General features: G+C 38.0%; 1 protein-coding gene across 1 annotated transcript in view; it reads right to left on the reverse strand.

Moving 5' to 3' along the window:
• Positions 1 to 24,742, reverse strand: part of GTF2F2 (general transcription factor IIF subunit 2) — a 78,016-nt gene that overhangs the window by 18,338 nt on the left and 34,936 nt on the right. Inside the window, exon 6 of the mRNA XM_058800011.1 lies at positions 23,832 to 23,913. Within this exon, the coding sequence (XP_058655994.1) occupies positions 23,832 to 23,913 (82 nt within the window). The remainder of the gene's footprint in view (positions 1 to 23,831; positions 23,914 to 24,742) is intronic.

Below are 24,742 nucleotides of genomic sequence, written 5' to 3' on the forward strand. Positions count from 1 at the left end.
AAAATTTCAATTCAGATTTTAGAAGAGGAATTCTAAATTCCGAACGATTATTCTTAAAAGTAAAACAAATAGACTTGTCTCAAAATTGCATAATCTTTGTTCTCCTGCCAACACTCATCTGGTGTGCTTAGAACTGTTTTGAAATCATTGGTAGAAGTAAAAGGGATTTTTAGGTCTGGGCAACACAAGCCAAATAGTTTTTGTCAGTCTGCAGATAGAGAAATTGTGTACATTTTGCTAATGGGAACAAGAAGAGAGAATTTTAGAAACTAGTTTTTTAAGACAGAAAAGGTACATCTTTACTATACCCTGAAAGGCCTAGCTCTTCAATTACTGGTAAAAGGGTGAATGATTTACAAGCTCAGTCAATTCACTCCACAATGAAACTGCTCACAGCTAAGGAGGTGGAAAGAAAGAGGCAGACTCTTGGCTACAAGTCCTTAACAACAACAAAAAAATCACTACAGCACCTTAGCTACATCTCCTCAATCTGAACCTCTCCTCCCTTTCTCCTGCAAAATGTCTTTATCAAGTTACAGCTGCCAGCACTCTGCCTCCAACTACTTGCTGCGATCTCTAAAACTCCAATTCCCAAATAATTCACCACTCTCTTGATTGTTCTGCAAACAGCTATGGCATCTGGCTCAACTGGGGATCTTCCAGTTAAAATTTACTGTAAACAATTTAACAGTTTGTGACAATCTGGAAAACATTTGGACTGCTTCCCTAGAAAACCTAGCTAGCTCAAATCCTCAAGGTTTTTCTCTGTCTCTTCCTTCCTTAGCCTGCACACTCTAAAATGCTGGATAGCAAGAACACCTTTTTGAGGACACACCCTTCCCTTCAGTTAAAATATGCTTAGAAACATGCATCAAGAACTGCTGCACCTTGCTCAAGAACAAGGGCACTGAAAGGCAGGTGCTGGGAAAATGTACTGCACATGCCCATGGCTTAATGACTACACACTGCCTTTGATAGCTTAAAGGGGAAATCTTGCACAGTTCAGCTGCTGTTCAATGGTTTAAATATATGGTTACACTAAACTGCAGAATTAGCTCAGGCAGAACTGCTGAATTAACCCACCCAACACTCTTTCCTGCAAACAAAGAGAATGAAATTAGTTTTAACTGAACTCTGAAATCATGCTTAGTTCAGCAACCTGAGAAATCCTACACTATAAAAACCAAAGCAAATGCAGGAAAGAAACCTGTCTTTTTCCTCAGTCCATGTGAAAAAGCAGTCTTGCTCATCCTCCATGTGGAAAATTCACCAGTTTTTCCTGCAAGCCATGGGAAAAAAAGAGGTAACACAGCACAGAGTGAAAGATATATCAGTTAAACAGAAAATTGAAGATTTTTTAAAAACTTTGATCATCATTCTTTCAGCCAATTGTACTTCCTTTGCCAGTTGTACAGAACTACTGCTCTGCTGCATTTGCTCAAGTAATTACATTTTACCTCCTCCTATTTTGCAAAACAAGTGCTCCCCCAACTCCCTCTCCCAATATATTACATACCTGCCCAACTCCACTGGGAAATCACTGCTGCACCTTGGACGCAGGTGGACGTCCCTCACCTGTTCAAGTGGGAACTGTGCTCCCACAAGCAGAGTAAGAGGATATGGAGCTGCAGCAAAGCCAGAGGCAGACACCAGTTGTGTGGAAGGAGTCCAGCAAGCAGGAACAGGGCTGGGAGCTGCAGGGCTGCCCTGCAGCTGGGAGGTGATGGCAATGGGGAAAAAGGGCCACCAAAGAGTCACCTGCCACAGGACTCTGCTCCTGCTTGCCAGGTTGTGAAGGAAGGTTTTATAGCAGCCCTGCATTGCTCAATTTATGAAGGTGACTCAATGACCTTGAGTCACCCTCCTCAAGGTCTGGCCTCTGAAATGCTGCTGCAGAGGGCAAACCTGGATGTTATTTTCTTAAAAACCTTTAACTTGCCTTATGTGCATCATCTTCAGAGTGGTGCTTATCAAAGCCACAGCTGTATCACCATTAGCCCCAATAAAAGCTGTCAGTAAAGTGAAAATACCTTCAGGATCAGGAGACTGGTTCAAGACTCAGCTTCAAGCTCTGCTATATCTTTAAACCAACAATTCTTAAAGTTATTTCAAAACAGCTTTCTTTAAAAAGCACACTGATAACCACAAGGCACAACAAGGACATGATAAGGTTTTAAGGCAACTGAGTCCAGAAAGTGTTAAGATTTCATTTTGCATTTGAAAAATATAATTTAAAAAATAACTCAGCCTTTGTTTCAAAGAAGAAACCAACATAAGCTTAGTAGTTTAGAACATGATCTTTGGAACTCTCCCTAGAGAGCTTACTTGTTAAGAAATAAACTTAGCTCCATGTACTTTGAGGTCTGTTAGATTAGTATTCTCTTAATTAGAGATTTTCAGAAGAATCCATCTTATTTGTGAGCACAAAGAAACTCACCCAGACTTTGTGAAGCCATACCTATTCTGTTATTAAATAAAAAACCCCAAAGATTTGATTACAGATTTGTCTGGCATGACAAATTCCAAAAACAGTTAGTGGCTGAAGCACAAACATTGTCTAACTTCCCCAAGAGGAAGCTGGATAATTGGGTTTTCCATAAGATCTGTGTGAAAGCAGACTCCAATTTGGTTGAGTGTGTCTTCCACAGGGAATGGGAGGGAGGCAGGGGGATGGTAGGGAAGAGTCATGAAAAAAGTTTCAGGACCCTTATATTTCAAAGCTTGATTTGCACAGTGTTAATAACTAAACTAAAGGTTGCAATTTTAAAAAATGCATACATACAAGAAGAAATGCTCCACATACATAAATTTCACTGGTTTGTCATTAACTGAATTTGTTAGTCAGTAATCCAAACATGAAATGTAATGTGAAATCATTATTACTGTACTAATAAACTGTGAAACCATTATTACTGACAAAAGCCTCCATTTTCCCAAAACTTCTCTAGTTTTAAATTCAGTGTGTGTATGTTTCTCAAATGGCAGCATAAAAGAGCATCTATCAGTGCAGTGAATCTGACAGGGACAGGCTGAGCCTGCCCCACAGCAGCCCCAGAAGTGCCTGAGCAGCAGCCCCAGGGCCCAGGAGCCTGGGATGGGCAAGAGGCTGGGAGGGGATGCAACCAGGAGAGCTGACCCCAGCTGACCAAAGGGATACCCCATTCCATATGGTGTCATCCTCAGCAACAAAAGGTAAGAGAAAGGAGGAGGATGACACTTCTTATGAAGGTGTTCTCTTCTGAAGCAGCTCCTATGTGCACTTAGGTCCAGATTCCCATAAAGTGGCCTGCTGATGGGAAGTAGAGACTAAATCTATATTTTTGTTTTGCTTCCACACACAAGCTTTGCTTTCTTCCATTAAACTGCTCATAACCTGACCCATGATATTTTCTATATTATTTTTTTCCACTGCCCTGTTGAGGAGGGAGTGTGAGAGAGCAGCTGGGTGGGCATCTGGCAGCCAGCCAAGGTTAACCTACCACACTTAAAAACACTAAAAAAAATTGTAACTTTATAAAAAGTTAGCTCAGTATTAGAGATATTTAGAGCGACAGTGTTTTAAAAACACTTAACATCAATGGGAGAATTTCTCTGGACTCAACAATACACACTGCTGTTAGCAGAGAACACACAGCAGTCAATATAGGTCAGGTCAGAATGATGTGAACTGCTGGATATCTGCTCCTTCTTCAGTGGTATACATGGTGTACTTCCAAGAACAATCATGGGATATCACATATACTTCATATTTTACTGCATCTTCTAGTGGAATGTGTCCTTGCTTATGGCAGAGGTTTGGAACCACGTGATCCTTAAGATCCCTTCCAACACAAGCTATTATTTGATTAGATGAAGCAAATGTGTTCTTTTTTTTTACTGACATGTCTCTTATTAAGTTCATTTTGGTTTACATAATCATCTTGAAAGACACTTAATAATTTTTGTTGTTATTATTTATTGGTTTTGTACAAAAACAAAATTATAAGCATCTCTAGGGGAAAAGAGAAACAAATCAGCTTTTTTGAAAGTTGTGAAAGCTCTTTGGAGCTGTGTAAAACCCCATGGGAGATCAATTTTTAAATTCTAGTTCTAAGTCTAGAGGAGGTTAAGACATTCTAGAGAAAAGAAATGGAGAACACATTTACTTAAAAATCTCCCAAAAACACAGCTGTAGCAAATATTTAATTTTCAAAATGTAGAGAACAGTCAAGCAATTACTCAGATAGGTAAGAAGCCCAACAGATTTTTTTTCCAAATAGATGCTTTTATATCATGTTATTTCCACAATACTTTCTGGACTACTTGCCCTGCTCCACTACATCCTTTAATTTAATAACTCCACAAGACTTTGGAGGATTCACACATCCTTCACTGCAACAGGAAATGAAACATAAATTACCTACCACTTTATTGCTATAGCTCCAAACATTTTGTGCTAAGTGGGGAGAAGAAAGCTGTCTCTGCAAGCCTGTAGCCTTGAGCTATACAGAGCCTCAAGACCTCTATGACAATTCAGCACTTCAGGCCAAGACTTCCTGCTTTAGAGACTACAGGATCTCTGAGCTAAAGAAGACAGGTACTATGCACTGGATTCTCTTCTGCATTTGACTTAGCAGAAGCAGAACTCAAACTGTTTATATGGCCTTCATAATTTTGGAAAATCCTCTATTCTGAAGAAACAAGGAAACTTCTTTTTCATAACAGGAAAAATGCCAAATTACGCAAAATGCTGCTATAATTAATTTAAAATTCCTCTCCACTTGATAAGTGAAGAAAATAACTGTCCACTGTTTCTTCTCAAGTGCAAATTCTATTAATGGCTGCATGAAAAGTAGGTTTACAAAGGGGACCAGCAGCATGCAGCTTTGTAATACAAAAGGGCCCACGAAAAATAATAACATATAAAAATAGCAAATAATGAACAATGTAGTATTGTGCATTGAAACAACCTGCCTTTAGAAGAGGTACTCTGTTATGCCTTACCCCACGTAACACATGAAACAAGCACTTTATTGCAATGAAACACAAACAACATGAAATGGAACATCTCCCTTTGTACATGTTCCATGACAGACGGTACTGGAATGGTATTTGCTGCAAACCAGATTAAATCAGTTTTAGGAACTAAATTCCATCAATGAACAGATTGCACCATCTGCTTCTACTAATATACATTAGAGAATGTGTATTTTCCATAGCTGCATATTTACTCTGTAATCAGAAGCCTATAAGACAAATAGGTATAGCTTAGCTACAGAATGGCTGAAAAGCATCATCATTTGAAAATGTCAAGGGCGTAAACAAGAAAGCACTTAGGTTATTGAAGACTGTGCAATGAAGTAATGAAACAAAATTAGGCAAAAGAAAATTTAAGCATCACACTGGGACACTAACATTCATTGCCGTGATGAGAGAAATACAAATGCAAAAAGCATAGATGCAATAGAGTTTCTTACTAATAACATGTAGAAAAAAAAAGAAATAGCCCTTCAGCTGAGTCCTAAATATGGCTGTCTGGAAATCTGAATTTTTACTACATGTTTTTTTGTGCTTTCAAGAAAAAAAACCACAGATTTGAATCAGGAGGTAAGCCAACATTTGAAGTTTTCATGGAACAGAAATCCTGCAAAATTTTGTTTTGGAAATCCAAACATGATGTTCCCAAAACAAAATATGCTTTCCCAGTATCTTCAGCAGCTGCTGACTGAAATTAATGCAATTCCTTTTATTTCACAACTGCCATTTTTATGGCTTGCTATGGGGACAAACATAAAAAAATCTACCTTAGACTCCAGCTCAGGGACTGCCAAAGTATCTACAGGACCTTCTCTCTGGCAGTGCAGCCATGTGAGCAGCTCAGAATGCCAGAGCCCTGCACTCCCAGGCCAGATGGCTCCCCACCACCCACAGTGCGTACAGCCAGCCAGGTGACTTTAGAGCCACTGACATCTCACACACAGGACCCCTTCTTATAGGCACCTGAAAAGTGAGGCTGACACATTGCTGTGAAATTTTGTGGCACGCTGATGTAACAGTAATGCCAAAATGAACCTGAGGAAAAAGCTTGAGAAGCCAGGATGAGATTTCACCATTATTATTCTATTACCCTCAGTAGCAAGGATGGCTATTTCCTGGAGAGTACAATATCAGCTGCAATTATGAAATAGTATTTCATTATAAATTGTGGTCTTCTCTCTGAAAGGACCATAGAAGAAACAAGAACTATTGGGGCACTAATTTTCTCTGGTATAAATACATAGAGGAATGTAACAAGTTACACTCTAAAAAAAAAAAAAAAGAATAGAACTCTTCAGGGTCAAAAAATAAAAAAATGAGGCATGAAGGTATGACTGAGGTGTATGAATTCATGCAGTCCAGGAATAGGGAACAACTGTATGATGTGAATACCAGAAGTAGCAGGCATTAAATCACAGGAAAACCCCCAGCAAACTGAGGAAATCAGTTCTTCAGACAACTTGTAAATAAATGGCATCATTTCTTGATGCAGAGTATTACGAATGCTAAAAGTGCATATGGGTTCCCAGAAAGAAACGTTATTGATGACTGCTAAATGCCAGGACAACCCAACAGCCCTTGAGATATGCGTATCACAGGACAAGCACAGTGTGCTGGATTTAGCAGGAAAACTGGGAAGACAAGCACTCCCTCTTTACATCGAGCAGAGTGAGGCACTCCCTCTGCCATGCCCTCCTGCCAGTATCCAAAGTAAGCAGCCACAGCCTGCTCTGTGTCACTAAGCACAGCTCCATGCAGGACTGAAGATTTGGATGTGCCAAGCACTCACTCCAGCTCAATACAATTGAGCCTCCAGAAAGAAAAACACATCAGACACTGCTGTGATTTTTTTCTCACAGTCCTGAGAAATATTAATTACTGGAATGGTAATCATGTTTCATAAACAGCTGCTGCAGATAAGAAAAAAAAATTAATGTCATGCTAAATGTGTGTAGATTTAATTAGCTTCTGTTCAAAGGTAGCTCGTAAGAGAAGGATGGGATCCAATACAAAAACACAAAGGCATTATATTGCTGCAATCTTAATGTGGAAGTAAGTCTAAGATATAGAAGAAAACTAAAAGGAAGACTTTCTGAGTTGAGTATGTATTATTTCAAAACCAAGGCTTTTGACTTCAGAGTCTTTCAGGGGAAGAAGCATCTCATGACCTATATACGCAAAAAGGAAAAGAAGATGAAACTTGCCTGAAACTGCGAAGTGACCATGCCACACAATTTCTGTCAGGACATGCAGAAGAGCACCATCGGCTCACTTGCCAAAGCAGGACTAGTCAGCTTCTTCATATCTCCATTTCCCCACTCTAAATCACAGCATAAAATCGACCACTCAAAGGGCAAAGCCTTTTAAGACCCTCGGATTACAGAGAGCATAAACAAACCTCAGTGGGCCATGCCATGACGATGTGAATAAACACAGAGGTACCACTTTGGAATAAAATGCAAGCTAAACAGTTAAACCAAAACCAGTCAAAGGAGGAAAAATGTTAAACATTTATTCCTGCTGGCCAACGAAACTGCAGAGAAATTAAATTACTTTTTCAAGAAGGACACACATGACAAAGCTGGATATTTACACACATGATAGAAGAGAACTACAAGAATAAAAATTGAGTTAAAAAAAAGTTTGTGAGTTAGTGTATTATTTCGAATGAAGTAACATAGTCATGACTTAATGAGGATAGCCTCAAGCAAGGAACCTTATGCATCCATACAGACATTCAGATAGGTCCTCCTCCTAAAGCAAGAGAAAATGAAGAATGAAAATGTCAACAGAAACACATGACTGATAATTGGAAGGGTTTTAGAAGAGTTCTTTGAATAATCAAGAAGTCATAATTACCTAAAGAAAAAAGGATTTCTTCAAAAAGGAATAAAGGCACAACGGGGAGGAAAAAATAACCAAAAAAATATAAAGGAGAGGCCCATTAACAGCCTTCCTAAGATATTAACTTTCTGTACTTCACTTAGGAGAGGGACATCAGATAGAATTTTGTGTGCTTGGCATTCTTAGATAAACACACTTTCATTTGTAGGTGGACGTCATGAAACTACTATTGCACTCTAATCTCCATCCAGAAGTCAAAATAGGGCATCATGAAGGATAGTTCAATGAGGAACAGAAACTGTGGATGGATTCAAGTATCTCTTTCTTGTAATCTTGAGCGGTGTTTTATGGGTTTTTTGGTTGAGTTTTTTTAATGTCTAGAGTTTCATCTTCCTTGAAGATGGCTACTAGCTGCTTGGCTTGAGTTACTTTGATGGAGTTGTTTCTAAAAGGCTCCTATTTCCTGCAGCAAGAAGCTATATGCGAACAAGAATAATTTTGTCATCTAGCTTTTAAATCCTCTAAAAACAATTTTCCTTCCTCTTCTTTATTAATATTGCAATGAACTGAAAGTACTTCTGCATTTTGCCAAAACTTCAACAGTCTTTAACTTCAGAAAAATTCTGAACAAAACCAAAGCAAAACATTATGTTTTAAAAAGTAAGGAAGATGCCTATACTCTGAATGAAGTTACTGATTTATCTTAATAGAAGGCAAAAAGGCAGGGTGCACTGATTGCCTGGTCCCTGAGAGCTCAAAGCAGCTAACTCTTTTTAGCCTCAATTCCTTCCACAGGAGACCTTCACTTCAGTTTTATGTGTGAATTGAAAGCCAGGTTCAATTTATTTTATTCTGACATTAACTTAGTCCAGGGCAATTGCTTGTGTTCATACTGATTAATGAAGTGAAGAGATGTAACTGTCCAACCAGTGTGAGAAGCCAGGTTATCTGAAGAGCACCTGGGGGACAGAACAACACTTTATCATTCTGAAGGGAGCGCTGCAGAATGGGTAGCCTCCACATTGCATTTTATTTCAGGGAAAAATCCCTCACTATTATGGCAGTATCATCTTTGCTTACATAGTAAAAGCAGACCCATGAAAAAAGGACAAAAGAATTGAAAAAGCAAATCAAATACTATATATCACAAAACATAGGTAACACCACCTTCCACACCACCTTTAATGGGGTGATTCAATAACTGCTGCACTTGATGAAAGTCTTCCTCAATTTGACAGGATTTAGGGATAGGCCCTCAAAGCTCCTAGTAACTACTTGGTTAGTGCACCATGACGCGAATTGACAACATTGTTTGAATTTGGCCTTTTAAATATTGCTACATAAATGCCTTGTGCATCAGTCACTTCTCATACAGACACAGAAATACATCAAAAGACTTTGGCAAACAACAAAGCTGACCATGTAACACGATGCTTCCACTGCTTCCAAAAATGACTGGTTTTTCTGAACTTAGTAAGAGCTTGTGCATTTGCTTTTCAGCAAGCTTCAGATATCTATACCAAGTATTACTTCTATTTTGCACTCACCAGATTTCCTAAATCCTAGACTTGAATTATGTGTTTATTTTTTTATTAAAATAATGGCACATTTGACATGTGGGCAAATATGCTTAGAACTCTTCATCTTTGGATGATACATAGGACACTTGTGCTTCACTCATCAGCTTCTGAAATGGATCTGCCCATAATCTTCAAATTACTTCATGCATTATTAGGCAATTCCTGATTTTCATTACTCATGTTCATTGCTGCAGCATTTACACAGCACCAATCATACAGCTGCCCATGTACAGATTGGAGCACACCACTAATTACATATGTTTCATTTGGTTCTATTCCTCTATAAGGGATGTTATGGTTTCCAAGGGCCGTGTTCCAGGCTCACACCCAGATGTTCGGAGACCAGAAAGTCCCTGAGGTGTATAAACTCATTTGAATTTACTGACCCTTTTAGAGAAATAAAACCACAATTAAAGTATGCCTGCCATTTTATTTTCTAACTTGTGTATCTACAGCTAAAATATGACAGCTTGGATTCACTAAAGCTGGTGATGCTTTACCTGTGATTCCCTACATATAATTTTGAAGTATTTTTTAAAAATTACATTAAAAGAAATTACAGACTGAAATCTTTGTTGGAAAATAGTAACAATAGATCAGTTTATCATTTGTTTGCACTTTTCTCATCAATTTAGATGAATGACTGCATTTGTTTAGACCAAGCAGCTGCTTTTCAAGCAGCTTTCACAAGTCTTACTTTCCTTCATGCAGCTGAAGTCTCATTATATACACAGAAGACAAAAGTACAATACTATGTATTGTCCTCTGTTTAGTCAGATTCAAGACTTCCACAAATGCTATGCTTAGGTAATTGAAGCAAGTGAAGTATTTCTTTCAGCTGTACTATGCACACATATAAACACAAAGTAGAGTGTAATAGAAAACAACTTCTTAGATTTTTAAGGGGCTATAAGGCAATTAAACAAATAACTGCCACATTCCAATCTATGTTCTGCCAAATTTCTTAACATAAATACAGACTGTGCATCAGCTAATATACTTCACTGAATACACAAAACAATAGCTCACTTTCCATAAGCATTGGCTCTTAGGCCTGTCAGGAACAAAAACCTATATACTCACTGTGGCTAACATCTATCATTTACTCACCTAGCATTTCACTTACATACAGCTTCATGAAATAATGAAAAAAATCTAAATGCTATATAATAAACCACCTCAAACTAATATCCAAGTGACATTCAAAGTTAGTTTTTTATTTTTTAAAGCAGCAAAAGGATGAATTAACTGATAATTCTTTCTGTACCAGACCATGCAAATCTAAGAGTACAGGATAGAGGAGAGGGAAAAATACAGTGTAAAACTGCAATGAAACGTCTTAAATCTGGCAGATCTATTTGCTAGCTTCGTCCTTGCCAAGATCCCACAAATTGCAGGAAGCACTTTTTACCCCTAGAGTGGATACTACAGGGGGTATTCGTTTTCTAATATGAAAATAGGCTAAAAAGAGTTAGAAGAAATAGCAATAAAAACAGCTGTAATAATCTGCTCCAGTTGGCTGATTTAGGCATCAATTTATAAAACCTACACCATTACTCCTACTTTAATATGTGGCATAACTACACTGTAGGTGTTTCTCTCCAAGTTGCCCTGAATACCTCTCATGGTCGATATTGCAGTAATAAAGTGCATTTCATGTTATTTTAAATTTGTGGTACAAAGACCAGGAATTGAAGTTTAGGTGCACAGTTAGACATTTAAAACAGATGCTTTAATTTATTAAGAAATATTCATATGATTCAGTTTCACAGCATGTGTGAATATAAATCCTCAAGAGATTTAATTAGGTGTATTTTATCATAAATTGCATTCCCATAGACATATGCTGCTCCTGCTTCCTGCTGATAATAACAAAACCAACTCATACTTAAGAGCATATCTGAAGTGTGTTTTTCTGACAACATTAGGTACAGTAAGAGAATAAAAAAACAGTGCTCCAATATAAGTATCAGTGGTTTTCCCAGCTGCTTAACCATACTGACTTAGAAGGGAATTTATTTTATATAGTACAACTTAACCTCATGAAGTTCTATGTTTTGTCAATCTACAAAATATATCCTTTGCTTCCAATACCATAAACATGGCATATGAAAAAATTCTGTTTGCTGTACCTATGGATGTGCTTCATGAGACCCTACAAAAACATTCTCTTGTTTTGAAAATCAAGTTTTGATCAATTAACATCTTATTAAGTCTTTTTTGAGCCTTTTCTGCAATACAGTGATTTCTTAATGCTCTAAGTATTTCGATCATAGCTTCATACTTTCAGGATGCAGTACTTATTCCCTGAATTTCACTTCAGAGAAAGAGTACTTAGTTTTCATGGACTTTGTTGAACAACAAAGTTCTTTGTCAACATGAGCCAGAATAGTTAAAATGATCATGACTTTTCTAGACAGTTCCCAAAGTCAGAACAGAAGTCAATGTCTGAGTTGAAATTAGAATTCAAAATAAAGAAAGTATTTGAAATGTAATTTGAAAATTATATATGGGTGGTTTGAGTTTTTTAAATTTTAGTTTGAAATGTATTATATAAATATAGATCTAAAGGGTAATTCTCCGATATTATCATTTAACATCTCCAGGTATGCATCCACATATTGGTGTTAATTTCCACGTAGTCTGCTATTTTTATCACATATTTTTCTGCTCCCGCCTACACTCACATACAGTGAAATTTCTCTTTCAAGATGACTTCACAATTCAGAATATATCCCAGAAATGCAGGGATTTTCTTCTCTTTTTTTACAAAAAGAAATCTGGCCATGGCTATTTTTGTGTTCCTGTTCCTCCTGTCTGTTTTTCAAATAGAAAAAAAAATGAGCGAACTAAGATACAGACAATATTGAACTTTGCAACAGGTTTTGAGCACAGGGCTTTCTTTAACCTCAAAAACAGCTACAGTTAATACTGTAGGAGAGCTAGGATCTTTTCAGATATGACACAACAACTTTTAAAAATAAGCTTAGCAGACAGAATGCGTGTCTCATTACTTCTAGGCCCAACTAAACACCTTTTTAAAAAATCTGAACCATTTGAAAGATATTTTTTTCATCTCCTTATTGTTTTAGATCTGAAGTTGCTGCATTGTTGCTGTCATGACAGTCTAAGGGTTAACAAGTGCCTGAGTTTATGGGAAGATATGGATTTGTGCTAAGCTATTTTTTTATACTTAGATGCCTCACCTTAAAGGTGTTGTCATGTTCCTGACTGACTCTAACCTGAGATAACACTGTTCAACCAGTTCTGAAGAAAGACAGAAGCCTGTGTGTATCTGCTGTCTGCAGACTGGAATCATGGAGTCAGAACCTTATGTTATAAACAGAAATGAACCCTGTAAAGTCCCTAATTTCCCCATGCCTATAGTTGGGAATGCAGCACAAAGCCGCAGAACTGAATACAACCATGAGCAGAAGGAACAGAGGAAAGCTCTTTGGTGAGCTGTTTCTTTGTCTAATTCATGACTATTTCTTCTTTATCTTCCTCCTTGGCAAGGTCTCAGTCAGCACTCAAGAACACACACATAATCTGAGGGAACAGCAAGGCAGTAATTCAAATTTATATTACAAGTCACAGGGTACAGTTCCTCCTGATTCTGCCACTATCATTAAGAAAGGGGTTAGTCAGATAACCCTGAGAAAATATGGATCTGTTCAAAGACCTAACAGAGAGACCTCATTGCCATTAACTTTGGTTAGGGCCCAGTCTGTTCACACTTTCCTCAGTTACTGTTTCAGTGTGCCCATGACCTGCAAGATGGTGCTGTACCTGTTAATTTTTGGCAGGTATTTTTGGAGTTGCACAATTAATTCTCAGAACTGTCACTCAGGATAGACTAATACATTAATAAGACAGGAGGTTTGCAATCTTTGACATTTGGAAAATCAAACATAAATTATCGATAGAACACACTGTATGAGTTGAACACAGATCTAAATTTCTTTATATTTTAAAACTGCTGCTGAAGATAACTCCTGGATAAACTTGCAACTCCACCTTAGTCACAAAGGGCCACCCTAAACGTCTACCAGCAAGTATCTGAGTGCTTGACAACACCAGAAGCATCCAGCACACCTAAAGTTTGAGTGAGAAAAGTACCCTGGATGAGGGAAGGGAAGGAAGGGGATAAAAGACACATACAGCGATCAATGGAAAAAAAAAAGTCAGTCTGTCCTCCAAAACACCCCAAATCCAATCAGTCTGCTGCTACAGGTTTCACTATTGCCCTTCACCACCTTCTAAATCTAAGTTCTGGTCTGTGCACACCATGGTTTCTGAACTGTTCAGAGATGGCTCAACTAGAAATGGCTTTAGGTAGCTTATGTTACAACACCCTAGCAGAGATAATGGATCTCAAAGAAAAGAAAATTAAATAATTTTGATAGAGCAGGTAACATATATCAATACCTACCAACATGAAATGTTTGGATATCAATAGGATATTAATTCAGGCATGCAGAGCCGCTTTTAGTGCGGAACATTATCAGCCTTGAGGTATGTCAGAAACTAGGGTGAAGATGAGAGCATTTTTTTAATCATTTCCATTTAGTGGCTTTGCTATATTAATTACACTGTTGGAAACTTTCATTTCAAGTAGCAGCATATAATTTTTCTAAGTTTCACTACTTTATGCTATACCTTGCTTTCAAACTTGAAACAGGAGAAGCTGACAACTCTCAGGTGATGCACTATCCATTTTAACTTTGGGTTTGAATATTTCAGTCTTCTTGTGAGGCCCTGGGAAAGCACAGAGCAGTCACCTGGAACACGGCACTTCAAGGCAAAAATGGATCTTTACAACTCCTGCGTGAGAGGCTTTCTGGGCTGCGAGCCCACATTGCCAGCTCATGTCCAATTTTTCATACCAATATTCCAGAGTCTTTCTCTACCAGACTGCTCTCAATCACCTGGTTTGCACTGAGACTGGGGATTGCCCTGCCTCAGGTGCAGAATATGCATATTATCATACATTTATGTGTTCTACAGAAGAAACTTATACAAAATTATAAACTAAAGTAACATTGACCCTAAACCTTAATGATTACTGGTAGCTGTCACAAAGCTGCCTCAGTTCCAGCTTTCTGCCAGGGCCAGCAGGAGAGGAACTAAGCAGTGGAGTCCATGAGCACTCTTCATGCTTCCCTGTTGGGGTCATCACAACATTCAAGGTACAAGCTTAGCTCAAAAAAAACGTCTCATTTCAATCTCAGGTATGGATAAAACACACCAGCCTTGTAACAGTTTCACTGTACCATTCAACAAACATACAGCCAGATTCGAGCTGTAATACTCTTTCTACTAGGGCAGAGGCATTTGTGTTGAGTCCTAATGGTGGTAACGGCTTAGTGCACAGTGCAAAATTTTCAGCGAAGTATCACAGATACCAAAATGACAATGAACAAATCCCAGGCAAATCTACTGACTACAAACAAATGAGGCAATAGTCTAGCAAAAACATCGTAACAGACTTCAGGAATGGTGAAATTATTGTGTACAAGGTTCAGTTAAAAAATATTTTTCATTAAAAAGCACAAAGCAGTTTGAAAATTTCAAACTCAATGTAAACTTGACAGAAAGGAATACCTTCAGGACTTACATATCACTAGAACTGACATTTAAATAATATTCTGTTGATAAAATACCATTTCAAAGAGAAACCACCTCATTCTCTCACAATTATGTAGTCTTGCAATGGTAACTGAAAATGGCAGCATATGTTTTTCTTAAGGCCATAAGCGGACATATCTGTATTTAAATGAAGGCATGGAAAAAAAAAAGGACTTTGTGAGCCATTGTTTTTATATGAAATTGTTAAATTTGTGTATGCACATTAATATACATAAGAAATATTTCAGGTAGGGGTCCTTTGTATTAATTTCTACTTCTTTCAAGCTGTGGGAAGTAACGGTCTATAGAAGAGCTTTTGTGAAAAATATTACTGAAAATTATTTGCATTTGATCTGAAGTGTAAATAAGCCTCCTATGATTTTAAAGTTCCTTCACTGTATTTGCAGTTTAATTTGTTGGCCTTTGATACTGGTAATCCCATTTTTTTCTATCCAGATGATTCAAGAGAAATAAAGTGAGTTTAACTAGACGAGATGAGTGGATTTGAAAGAATTTTACATTATATCTCTCGCTTAAAGCAAAAGGAAGTAATTTACTGCTCTTTTCCATTTTATGGCATTAATTTGAATTCAACTCCAAAGCCTTTTTAAAAACATCCCAGACTCGAGCATTAGCAGGTGGCTGCACAATTTCCTCCCTACTGGAAAACATTTCAGGATCGTGCCAGAGTACTAACTGATTGTTGCAGTGCTTCAGTATCTTGTATTAATATCTGTGCAATGTTGTGAATAATTTCCAAAGTTGGCGTCTTTTCCACCCACAGAGCCTTTAAGGAGCACAGGAGGTACCTCCACAACTTTCCTCCACGGTACTTGGTCCTATGGCACTTTGGGACTTAAGCTCCCACTGGAATTTTGCCATGTCTTCAGGAATTAAATCACCCACTTATCCCAGGGTAACCCAGTTTGATAAGCACTGGAATCCTACAGACAGACATTCCTTTAAAAAAGAACCAGAAACCAGAAGATGGACAGTTTGTCATCTATGAATTTCCTTGAACTTGGTGACATCCCGAGTAACAAGTGCTATTTGGAGGGACACGTGCACCCTGCTACCTTTCAGACCACTGTCTCAGTGCCTTCCTGTAGATTCACAAATTTCAGAAATGTTTTGATAAGCCAGGAAATCAGTATGTCAGCAACAGAACTTGCCACCTAATGATTTTAATCTTTGGTTCTGCACCAGGTAGCTTTTAGTGCTCAATGATACCGTAGAATTTTTGGAGCTCTTTTGCAGCAGGGAACCGTTGGATGATACCAGTCTACTGATCTGTTACAAACTCCAAATATCATCAGTAGTATGTGAACAAAGCAGCTTAAAAATAGAAGATGTGGTATGGTGCTGGCATTGTACATATTGTGAAAATTTGAGCTTGTCAAGCTGGTAGTTGCCAAAGCAGTTTTGCAAACCCAGAACACTGGAAGTACTCAACGTGACTACAGAATTTGGAATGGCAACCAGTAAGAGATCCATAAGCTTCAGTGAGCTCTGCAACAGAGAAAATGCTGACACCAATGAAGAAATGAGCTTTTTTACTTACATCAGTAACACCAGATCAGTCACGGTAGTTAAAACTGAACTCTCAGATTTTCACCCACTATAGTATCATATCATATTACAGATGGAAAAGAGGATGAAAAGGAATGTGCTACCCTGGGAAGACAAGTTATGTTCCCACATACTAAACAAGTCCCTCACTGAAATCTGGAAAGCACCTTAGCAGCAGAGATATCTCTGTAATTATTGCTGCCCTGGTTAAAGGAGTTCCAGCATTGTACAATACCAAGGATTCTGGTTTCAAGTGAAGGAATCAGTGCCCTTGACATTAAGGTTTACTAGAATTATAAATATCCAGAACTTCTGGTGCTGAGCACTGGTACTGAGAGAGGCTTTTCTCCAGCCTGAAGAAGCTGGCTACGACTGAAGCCTGAACATACTCCAGGGTGACTATTTTTAGCCTCAGTGCTTTCAGCAGATAGAAAGGAAATGGATGCTATTTTGCTAATTATCATAAAGGCAAACTAGATATGTTCTTAAATGCAATGCCTCTGTTTCATGAACTTTATGTCAAAAAAACCCAGAGCAACGAGAACTCTCCAATTACAAAAATTGATTTCCTTTCCCAAGGTATAAGGAAAAATTCATGGAGTATTTGCCATAAACTCTTCTTAAATATTCATCCCAAAGCATCTCTCTTCTTTCTGAAAATGACCTTCATGCTAGGCTTCTATGAACAACATACCTTTCTAAAAAGGCACAGAACACATTCACTATGCTCTCTATTCAGAAGCTATTTCAGTTCCAGAGAAATGCAGAGGAATCTGGACACAACCTTGGGCAACCTGCTCTAGGTAGCCCTGACTGAGCAGGAGTGTTCGGACCAGATGACTTCCAGAGGTCCCTTCCCACCTCAACCATTCTGTGATTCTGTGACTCTCACCTGGAAATTATGATACTTAAAAAACAGAAAGAAGGCAAATCCCAGGTCATGCTCTAATGAAGCCATTTTAAGATAAAACAAAAGAAGAATCATAAGTCAGCCTGCAAAGCCTACATTTTTTATTCTGTCCCCAGACTTTTACAAAAAAAAGGAAACTGAGATCCAGTGACCAGATCAATGGTATCTCCCAAAATTTAAGACAGTATCAGTTTCCATAACCAATATAATTTATATGCTAAAAAGTGTATTAAAAAAACCCCACTTTTATGTCCCTTCCCCCCTGCCCAACCCCCCTCAGATTAGCCTGAATACACTTGGCTACAATAAGCTGAAGAGTACAATGGAGTAGAAAGAACATATTAACCTCCTGCATCCAGCTGCAGATTTAACAGAAACACGATAAAATACCTGCTGCATTACCAACAGCAGGCTATGCCTTAGTTATTAGCATCATTACAATGGCTGGAAGCAACGACCAACATTACAACCTTTTTCATATCACTGAACAAAAAAGCATGATAATATAAAAGGCCTATTAAAATCCAGTCTCAGAACACCACTTGTAAAAACAACAAAAAACAACAGACAAAATGAAAAGGACAAGGGACAGTGAAAAGAGTCTAAGATCACAAATAAATATATAGGAAACAAACAAAAGCAACACTCCTGACCACTGAAATGGGGAATAAGCACTTCTCTTTAAGTGAGCTCACCTCACTTAAAGCTTGTTTTTCTAACTTGCTTCTCTCCACTACTCTGGTAAAAAATGTGAAAAATGGATCAAAATGGACACACATACTGAAGTGTGTCTGTTACTTTGCAGTCCAATTGTTCACAATTAGAGTGTTATTTGCTTGATTTCTTAAAAACTGGTGGGCGCCCAGGAACACAAGAATCATATTAAATACATATCTTAGCAGTACAGCTTAAACCTACATGAACATGATTAACATTAATTTTTTACAAAGTGCACATAACTCTTCAGGAAAAACTGTGATTGGAAATACTCTATCATATGAACAAAAATGATATTTTTTGTACTTGATGAGTAACTTAAAACACCCTAGGAATGTGGTTTTTTTTACTATGCCGAATCTTACCTCAAGCGAGAGAAACTGATCTTTGCTACTTGAAAAATCAAGGTTGCATTGATTGACAGGCAGATGCAATCTCAGCCCTGCATAAAATTGGCTTCCCACCTCAAACAAACTGAGAAGCATTTGTGCAGTGTGTCAGCCTTTGTGGAAAATGCACAGATGTATGTATACTCATGTACTTTGGAAAGGAATTCATAGCCAACTAAGTATATCTACAAGAATATAAGGAAGTGGCATGGTGGTCAAATGACTCATTTTCTTCTGCTAGTGGGAAGTATTTGTGGGGGGGAAAAAAAGGAAAAAACCCTAAACAACCCCAATCAAAAAAAAACCCCAAACCCCTGGCATAATGCTCATTTACAGCAATATACTGAACTGTCAGTCAGTCAATACTCTCTCAGTACTTTTTAGAAAAAGTGAGCATCTCATCTGCATTAATTTAATTCCACTTACTTGACCTAGAACACGAAGCTTCAGGACCTCAAGAGGCCTCCATAATATGGTTGTAAAGAAATATGACTTTTCAAATGTGGAAGTTCATTATTCTAGAATGTTTTACAACCCATTACTCCTAAAAGTCTATTATGCATGTTTCTTCCAGCAGCTTTTATAAGGACTTTCAATATATTCTCTGTAGAAAACTCTTACAAGAAAAAGCAAGAAGACACACAAAATTCTTGCGGCCTTGTTATAAGCTGTCATATTGGCAACCGCTATTTTCACTAATGACACTTCAAGACATATTTAAAAATTACTTAAGAGAGCTATAGGGATTACAACCCTTGTTGCAGTGTTAAATGTTGGCTCTTCTAGGCTTTTGATAATCCTAGGACTCCTTCTCTTTTTTCACTTGGTGTATGGTTTGTGAGACTTCAGTAACTCAGGTTAGGTATAGTCAAACCAGAGTATTCCAACAGCCATTGTGAAAGGTGACCAGCATTTCAGCATCACATTTGAGAATGAAACAAGGGCACTGAATTCATCCTTTTTTGCCTGCCATTCTCCACTGTTGCAGAAGCACTAACTAACATGTCACACAATTCATCAACTGCTTGAGCTGCACTTCACATGTGCCTTCAACACCTCCTCTGAGAACTGTGAGTCTGCTGCCCAGCCACCCCAGTGCAGAGGACCTGAGCTGTCCTAGAGACCTTTCTGTAGCTACTCAACTTGACCACGTCAGTCTGAATTGGAGCTTTGCAGAAGTCACTCTTAGAGATTTTTTTCTTCTTAACTTTACCTTAAAATGAAATGTATAAGATACTGATGCGGTCTAAATACTTTTGAAAATATTTTTTTCTATGAGGAAATGGGAAGCAGAAATGGGAAAGGTTTGGGGAACAAGAGAGTTTGCTATGATCAGAGGGATGAAGAGAATGGAGGTGAGGACCAGTGCAAGGATAGAAAAGGTAATGTGGCAGCAAGAATCTGAAATGGCTACAGTGATATTGGCTACAATGATATGGCTACAATAATATTGATCTGGCAAATTTCATACCATGCTGTAATGAAGCCATTTTAAGGTAAAACAAAAGAAGAATCATAAGTCAGCCTGCAAAGCCTACATTTTTATCCTCTGTCTCCAGGCATTACAAAAAGAAGGAAACTGAGAACCAGCAATCAGATTAATGATCTCTCCCAAAATTCAATAAAGTTTCAGTTTCCATAAACAATATAATTAATATGCTAGAAGGTGTATTTAAAAAAATAAGAAAAAAATGTTTTATACCTCTCTTTTCCCCCCTGCACAACCCCAGCCCTCCATTTTCCCTCTTTTGTGAATAGCAAACACTCCTTTGGAGCATCAAAATTGTATTCTCATCTCCTCTCAAGTAATCTGAAGCCTGAAGTGATCCTGAATGTCTGGATAACTCCTCTCTTCCCGTGCCCCATGTTTCCCAGTGCAGACAAGCTGCTTGGAAGATCTCTCTCTTTGGAGGGGTCATTAATCCAAGGTGCTTAAACATTGGAATCACGAAATTAAAATCTCTTAAGCCTCAAAAAGACAAAATTAAGGCTCAGATCATGCATCTTCATGGTGGAAAGCTGACTACAGTAAGAAAATAGTCTGGTTTGTGTGGGACTGGCCAGGGAGGATGTGGAGCCTGCCTAAGGCAGCCTGACAGAAAGGAAAGGCAACCTGGACCTGGGTGACATGGATGGTGGGGGCACAAGGCTGGTGCAAATACAGAGTGTGCTGCACAGTGAGCCATGTGTGTGACCCCCACCTGTGACACACACACTGCTGCCACAGTTCACATGTGCCCCCACTGTCTGACAGGCTCCATGGGGCAAGAAGGGAGCTATCGTACAGTAGTGCAGGCACAGCATCTTCTGTGATACTGCACAGCAAAGCTGACTGCAGTTAGGAATGGTCTGCCTACTTTTTCCCCCACACAGTCCAAATATTTTTAAATGGGATCATGAGATCCACTCCCACAAGACAGAAATCATGACAGGTGCTTGGAAACCACATATATTATTTTTCAGCTAGCCTCAATAACAGCAAATGTAAAACCAATCATTAAGATGCTATGAAGAAATACACTGCTAATAAAAATTTTGCAAGAAGTTCAATAGCACAAAGCTTTACTAGTGCAGGATAGAGGGAGTTTCATGGTATTTGTCCCTCTTCTAGAATGTGAAGCTCAGGAAAATGGAAAAAATTAAAATAAATCTAATGACAACAAAACTTGCAAAATGGAATACCAAGTGGTCACACAGCCTCTGTTTTACCTTTGTTAGGGAGTAGCTATCCCTAGACACACATTTGTACCTTGTATTCAATGTGTTGTGAACATCAGCCATCCCCATCCTTTCTGTAATCAAATCAAAAGCTGGGAGGAAACCCTCCTGACTACTACATTTGTTAACGTTTTCACTCACACATGTCACCAGCTTCTGCAGTTTCATCATCCGTCCTTAAACCCACACGTCACGCTATCTCCCACTGAACTGCCAGCCAGCCCATCACAAGGCCATGGCTTCATCCTCACACTGAAACTCTGCAGAGCAGCAAGGAGACCAATGCCACGCCAGGCATTCATCAGCTGAGCTCATCGACTCAGACGCAGATGGCAAAATAGAGGGGATCCCTATCTGCATTTAATACCAGGAAGTATATCATCCTTTTTGGTTACTGCCAGCTCTCAGAAAAAAGTGATTACAGATTTTGAGAGTCGGCAGCTCCATTTTCTAGATCTTAAACATTTGAAGCTACTGCATTTATCTTTTAATTTTACTTCCTTCCCAACTCAACTTAGTATTATAGCACTCAAAGCCTACACAATAGACTTGCTGTTTAATCAATATTTTAAATTCCATATTTGAAGAGTCTGTCTCATATAAAGCACAACAGTAAATAGAAAAATGAACAAAATGGTTTAATATAACACAGCTCTATAATGTATGTGCTTTATCTTTAATGCTGTCACCTTTTTTTATGTACAGACTGTAACATGTTGAAGGTGGGAGAGCATCAAGGGAGAGAAAAGTTAGATCCTACTACTCAAATACCAGATTCAGTATTTGGATATAAACCAATTCCTTCTGAGGCTGTGAATGCTAGATGTGCTAAATCTCATGCTGATTCTCAGCAGATCAGACTAATTTTTTTTAACTTATCGGTAGAAGGCAAAAAATCTTTAAAAACATGTGAAGTTAGAAAGTAGGAATACAGAGCCTGACAATTTTTCTAGAGGAAAGAAAAAACAACGGTACCATTGTTTTCACCTGCCAATGTTTTCAGAGACAAAATGTGCTTTTGTGTTTGTACTTCTGTTGCTCCTATAGGAGCAGAACATGACAAAACTGAATACCAGGAGGGGCTGCATCCATGCATGCGTGACAGAAAGTAGAACACTGAAAAATTCAAAGTTTGGGTAGTACTTAATTAAAGCTATCAGTTCTGTTTTGGTCTCCTTCTGTGGCCTTAGCAGAAGAAGCTTATCTGATCAACTATGTACAAAATGCAAAAAAGCACTTGGATCAGGAAACCTGTGATTAGAACAAGTATGAAGCAAATACATCTTACATTCTATATTCATGTATATTTAAAATTGCCAGATTGAAATGAGTCCTTTTCTATAACATTACATTTGTCTCATCTCCATTTCCTGCTGATGACAAAAACCATGACAGCAATCGTAGAACTCAGTCTGAAATTAAGTAGTTCACTGTACAGGAACAAACATGGTACTAATTTCCAACAGCTAGAACATAAAATGTCGAAAAATGTCAAAATGGAATGAACTCTGTAAGGAAATACTGGCACAATTTAGATGACAGAGAAGGTTAATAAAATACAAGACACTGAAAATGTATATGATACATAGAAATTAGATTAGGAATTGGAGAAAAACATCACTTTGCATTTTATGTTTCTTTTGACAATTTTAAAACCAGTCACAGACAATTCTCTTCCTAAAATATCCTGCTCTGAATTTCTCTATTCCAAAAAAATTAATATACATACTTAAAATATATAAAGATGGACTTAACATAAGGCACAAGTCAATCCCAAATCTGATTACTAGAGAACATCATCAAGTTAATTACCCATAAGATGTATGAATCACATGGTAAATCCTAGAGGTATTTGCTTAAATTTTCAGAAGTCACTAAATGATCCTGTAAAATGTGTGTGTTGTGGTTTCCATGCTACTTCTGGCATTTTCAGTCACTACCTTTTTTAAGAACCATGCCAGTTTAGGTCCAGCACTTCTCCAGAAACTCTTTCCTATTTTGGACATTTTAAATGTCTTTTCAGAGATCCTTTTTGTCTAGCATGGCACAGTGTAAAGTGGAATTAAACTTGGGTGATCCACAGAAACCCACACTCAAGAAGGGCACCCCAAGCAGACAGATGTAATCTCTTAAGTCTCAGCAAGTTCAGCTTGAATCACATTTGAATACAGTCATATGTTCAGATATGAAAAGGTACATGTGCTCTAGTAACAGATTTGCATATGAATGGATGCAGAAGTCTGCATCATCCCACCAGACAAAACCAGAGGGAGATACAATGCCCACAGCAGCCTTCACTCCCTCCCTACAGTAAATGCACCCCAAAAGTAAGATCAGTTCTGATCCTGTGTAGATCTGGTGTAAGACCATGATAATACTGAAATCACCTCTCACTAGTAAGGCAATAATAAAAGCACCAAAGTCAGATAGCACATATCATTTGTTATGAAGGACTCCTACCTTTTCAGCTTCATATAATTTTCACTAGCTGCAGGTCTGCATTCAGCACGTTGCACCACTATTCCTTCCAAGGCAAGTTTATCTAGAATGAAAAGAAAATGAAGTAAAACTGGACATGAAAATAAGATCCAGCAAGATGGTCAGCATTTGAATTATTTTTCACTAATTAAGAATTTACAAAATATAACATAATTCTAAGTTATCAAACGAGGCTCTAAAATCTCTGCTATTCAGACACCAAAGAAATAAGCAGTAAAAACATGTTTGCATAGCTGGTATATCCAGACTTCCTTGTTTTGCCTTCAGATGTTTTACATATTAAGAATGAATCACAGAGATCAAATTTTAAATAAGAGATTGTAACTCCTTTCTCTAGATTTTGCACTCAGAGTATTATCTAGGAACTTTTTTGTAAATGGGCAATTAATACAATCAGTGACTGTGAAAAAAACAATCTACAAAGAGAATCCAATAATCAAAGTACCCAAAATTAGTGGAAGATAAAGCAAAAGCTAATTTTATTCTTATACTCAGGAAAACAGTACCACATTTTCCTCTTGTTACAATTTTTTTAAGAAGTACATTGAAGGAACACAATGCAAAAAAAGTAATAGTACAAGAGGATGGTAACAGTCAGGGAAAAGAAGTAAAAGCTTTCAGTCAGTAATCTAGGACACCACATACATACATGTATTTAGGTAATACTCCTCTCTGTACATTCACCACAAAGTCACTTTGTTACCCTAGGTGACCACCTTTTGCCTAAAGCAACGATGACTAACAGAGCAGTACCAGCCTACACCATAAAGGTAGGTAAACCCAAAAATTAAAAGCAACTTAATGTAGAAATGAAGAGAGAAGTGATGGTGGGCAAATTTCTTCACTTCTACTATGATGTTCTAGTGCATGAT

Source organism: Ammospiza caudacuta, chromosome 2 (genome assembly GCF_027887145.1).
Source record: "Ammospiza caudacuta isolate bAmmCau1 chromosome 2, bAmmCau1.pri, whole genome shotgun sequence".
Lineage (NCBI taxonomy): Eukaryota > Metazoa > Chordata > Aves > Passeriformes > Passerellidae > Ammospiza > Ammospiza caudacuta.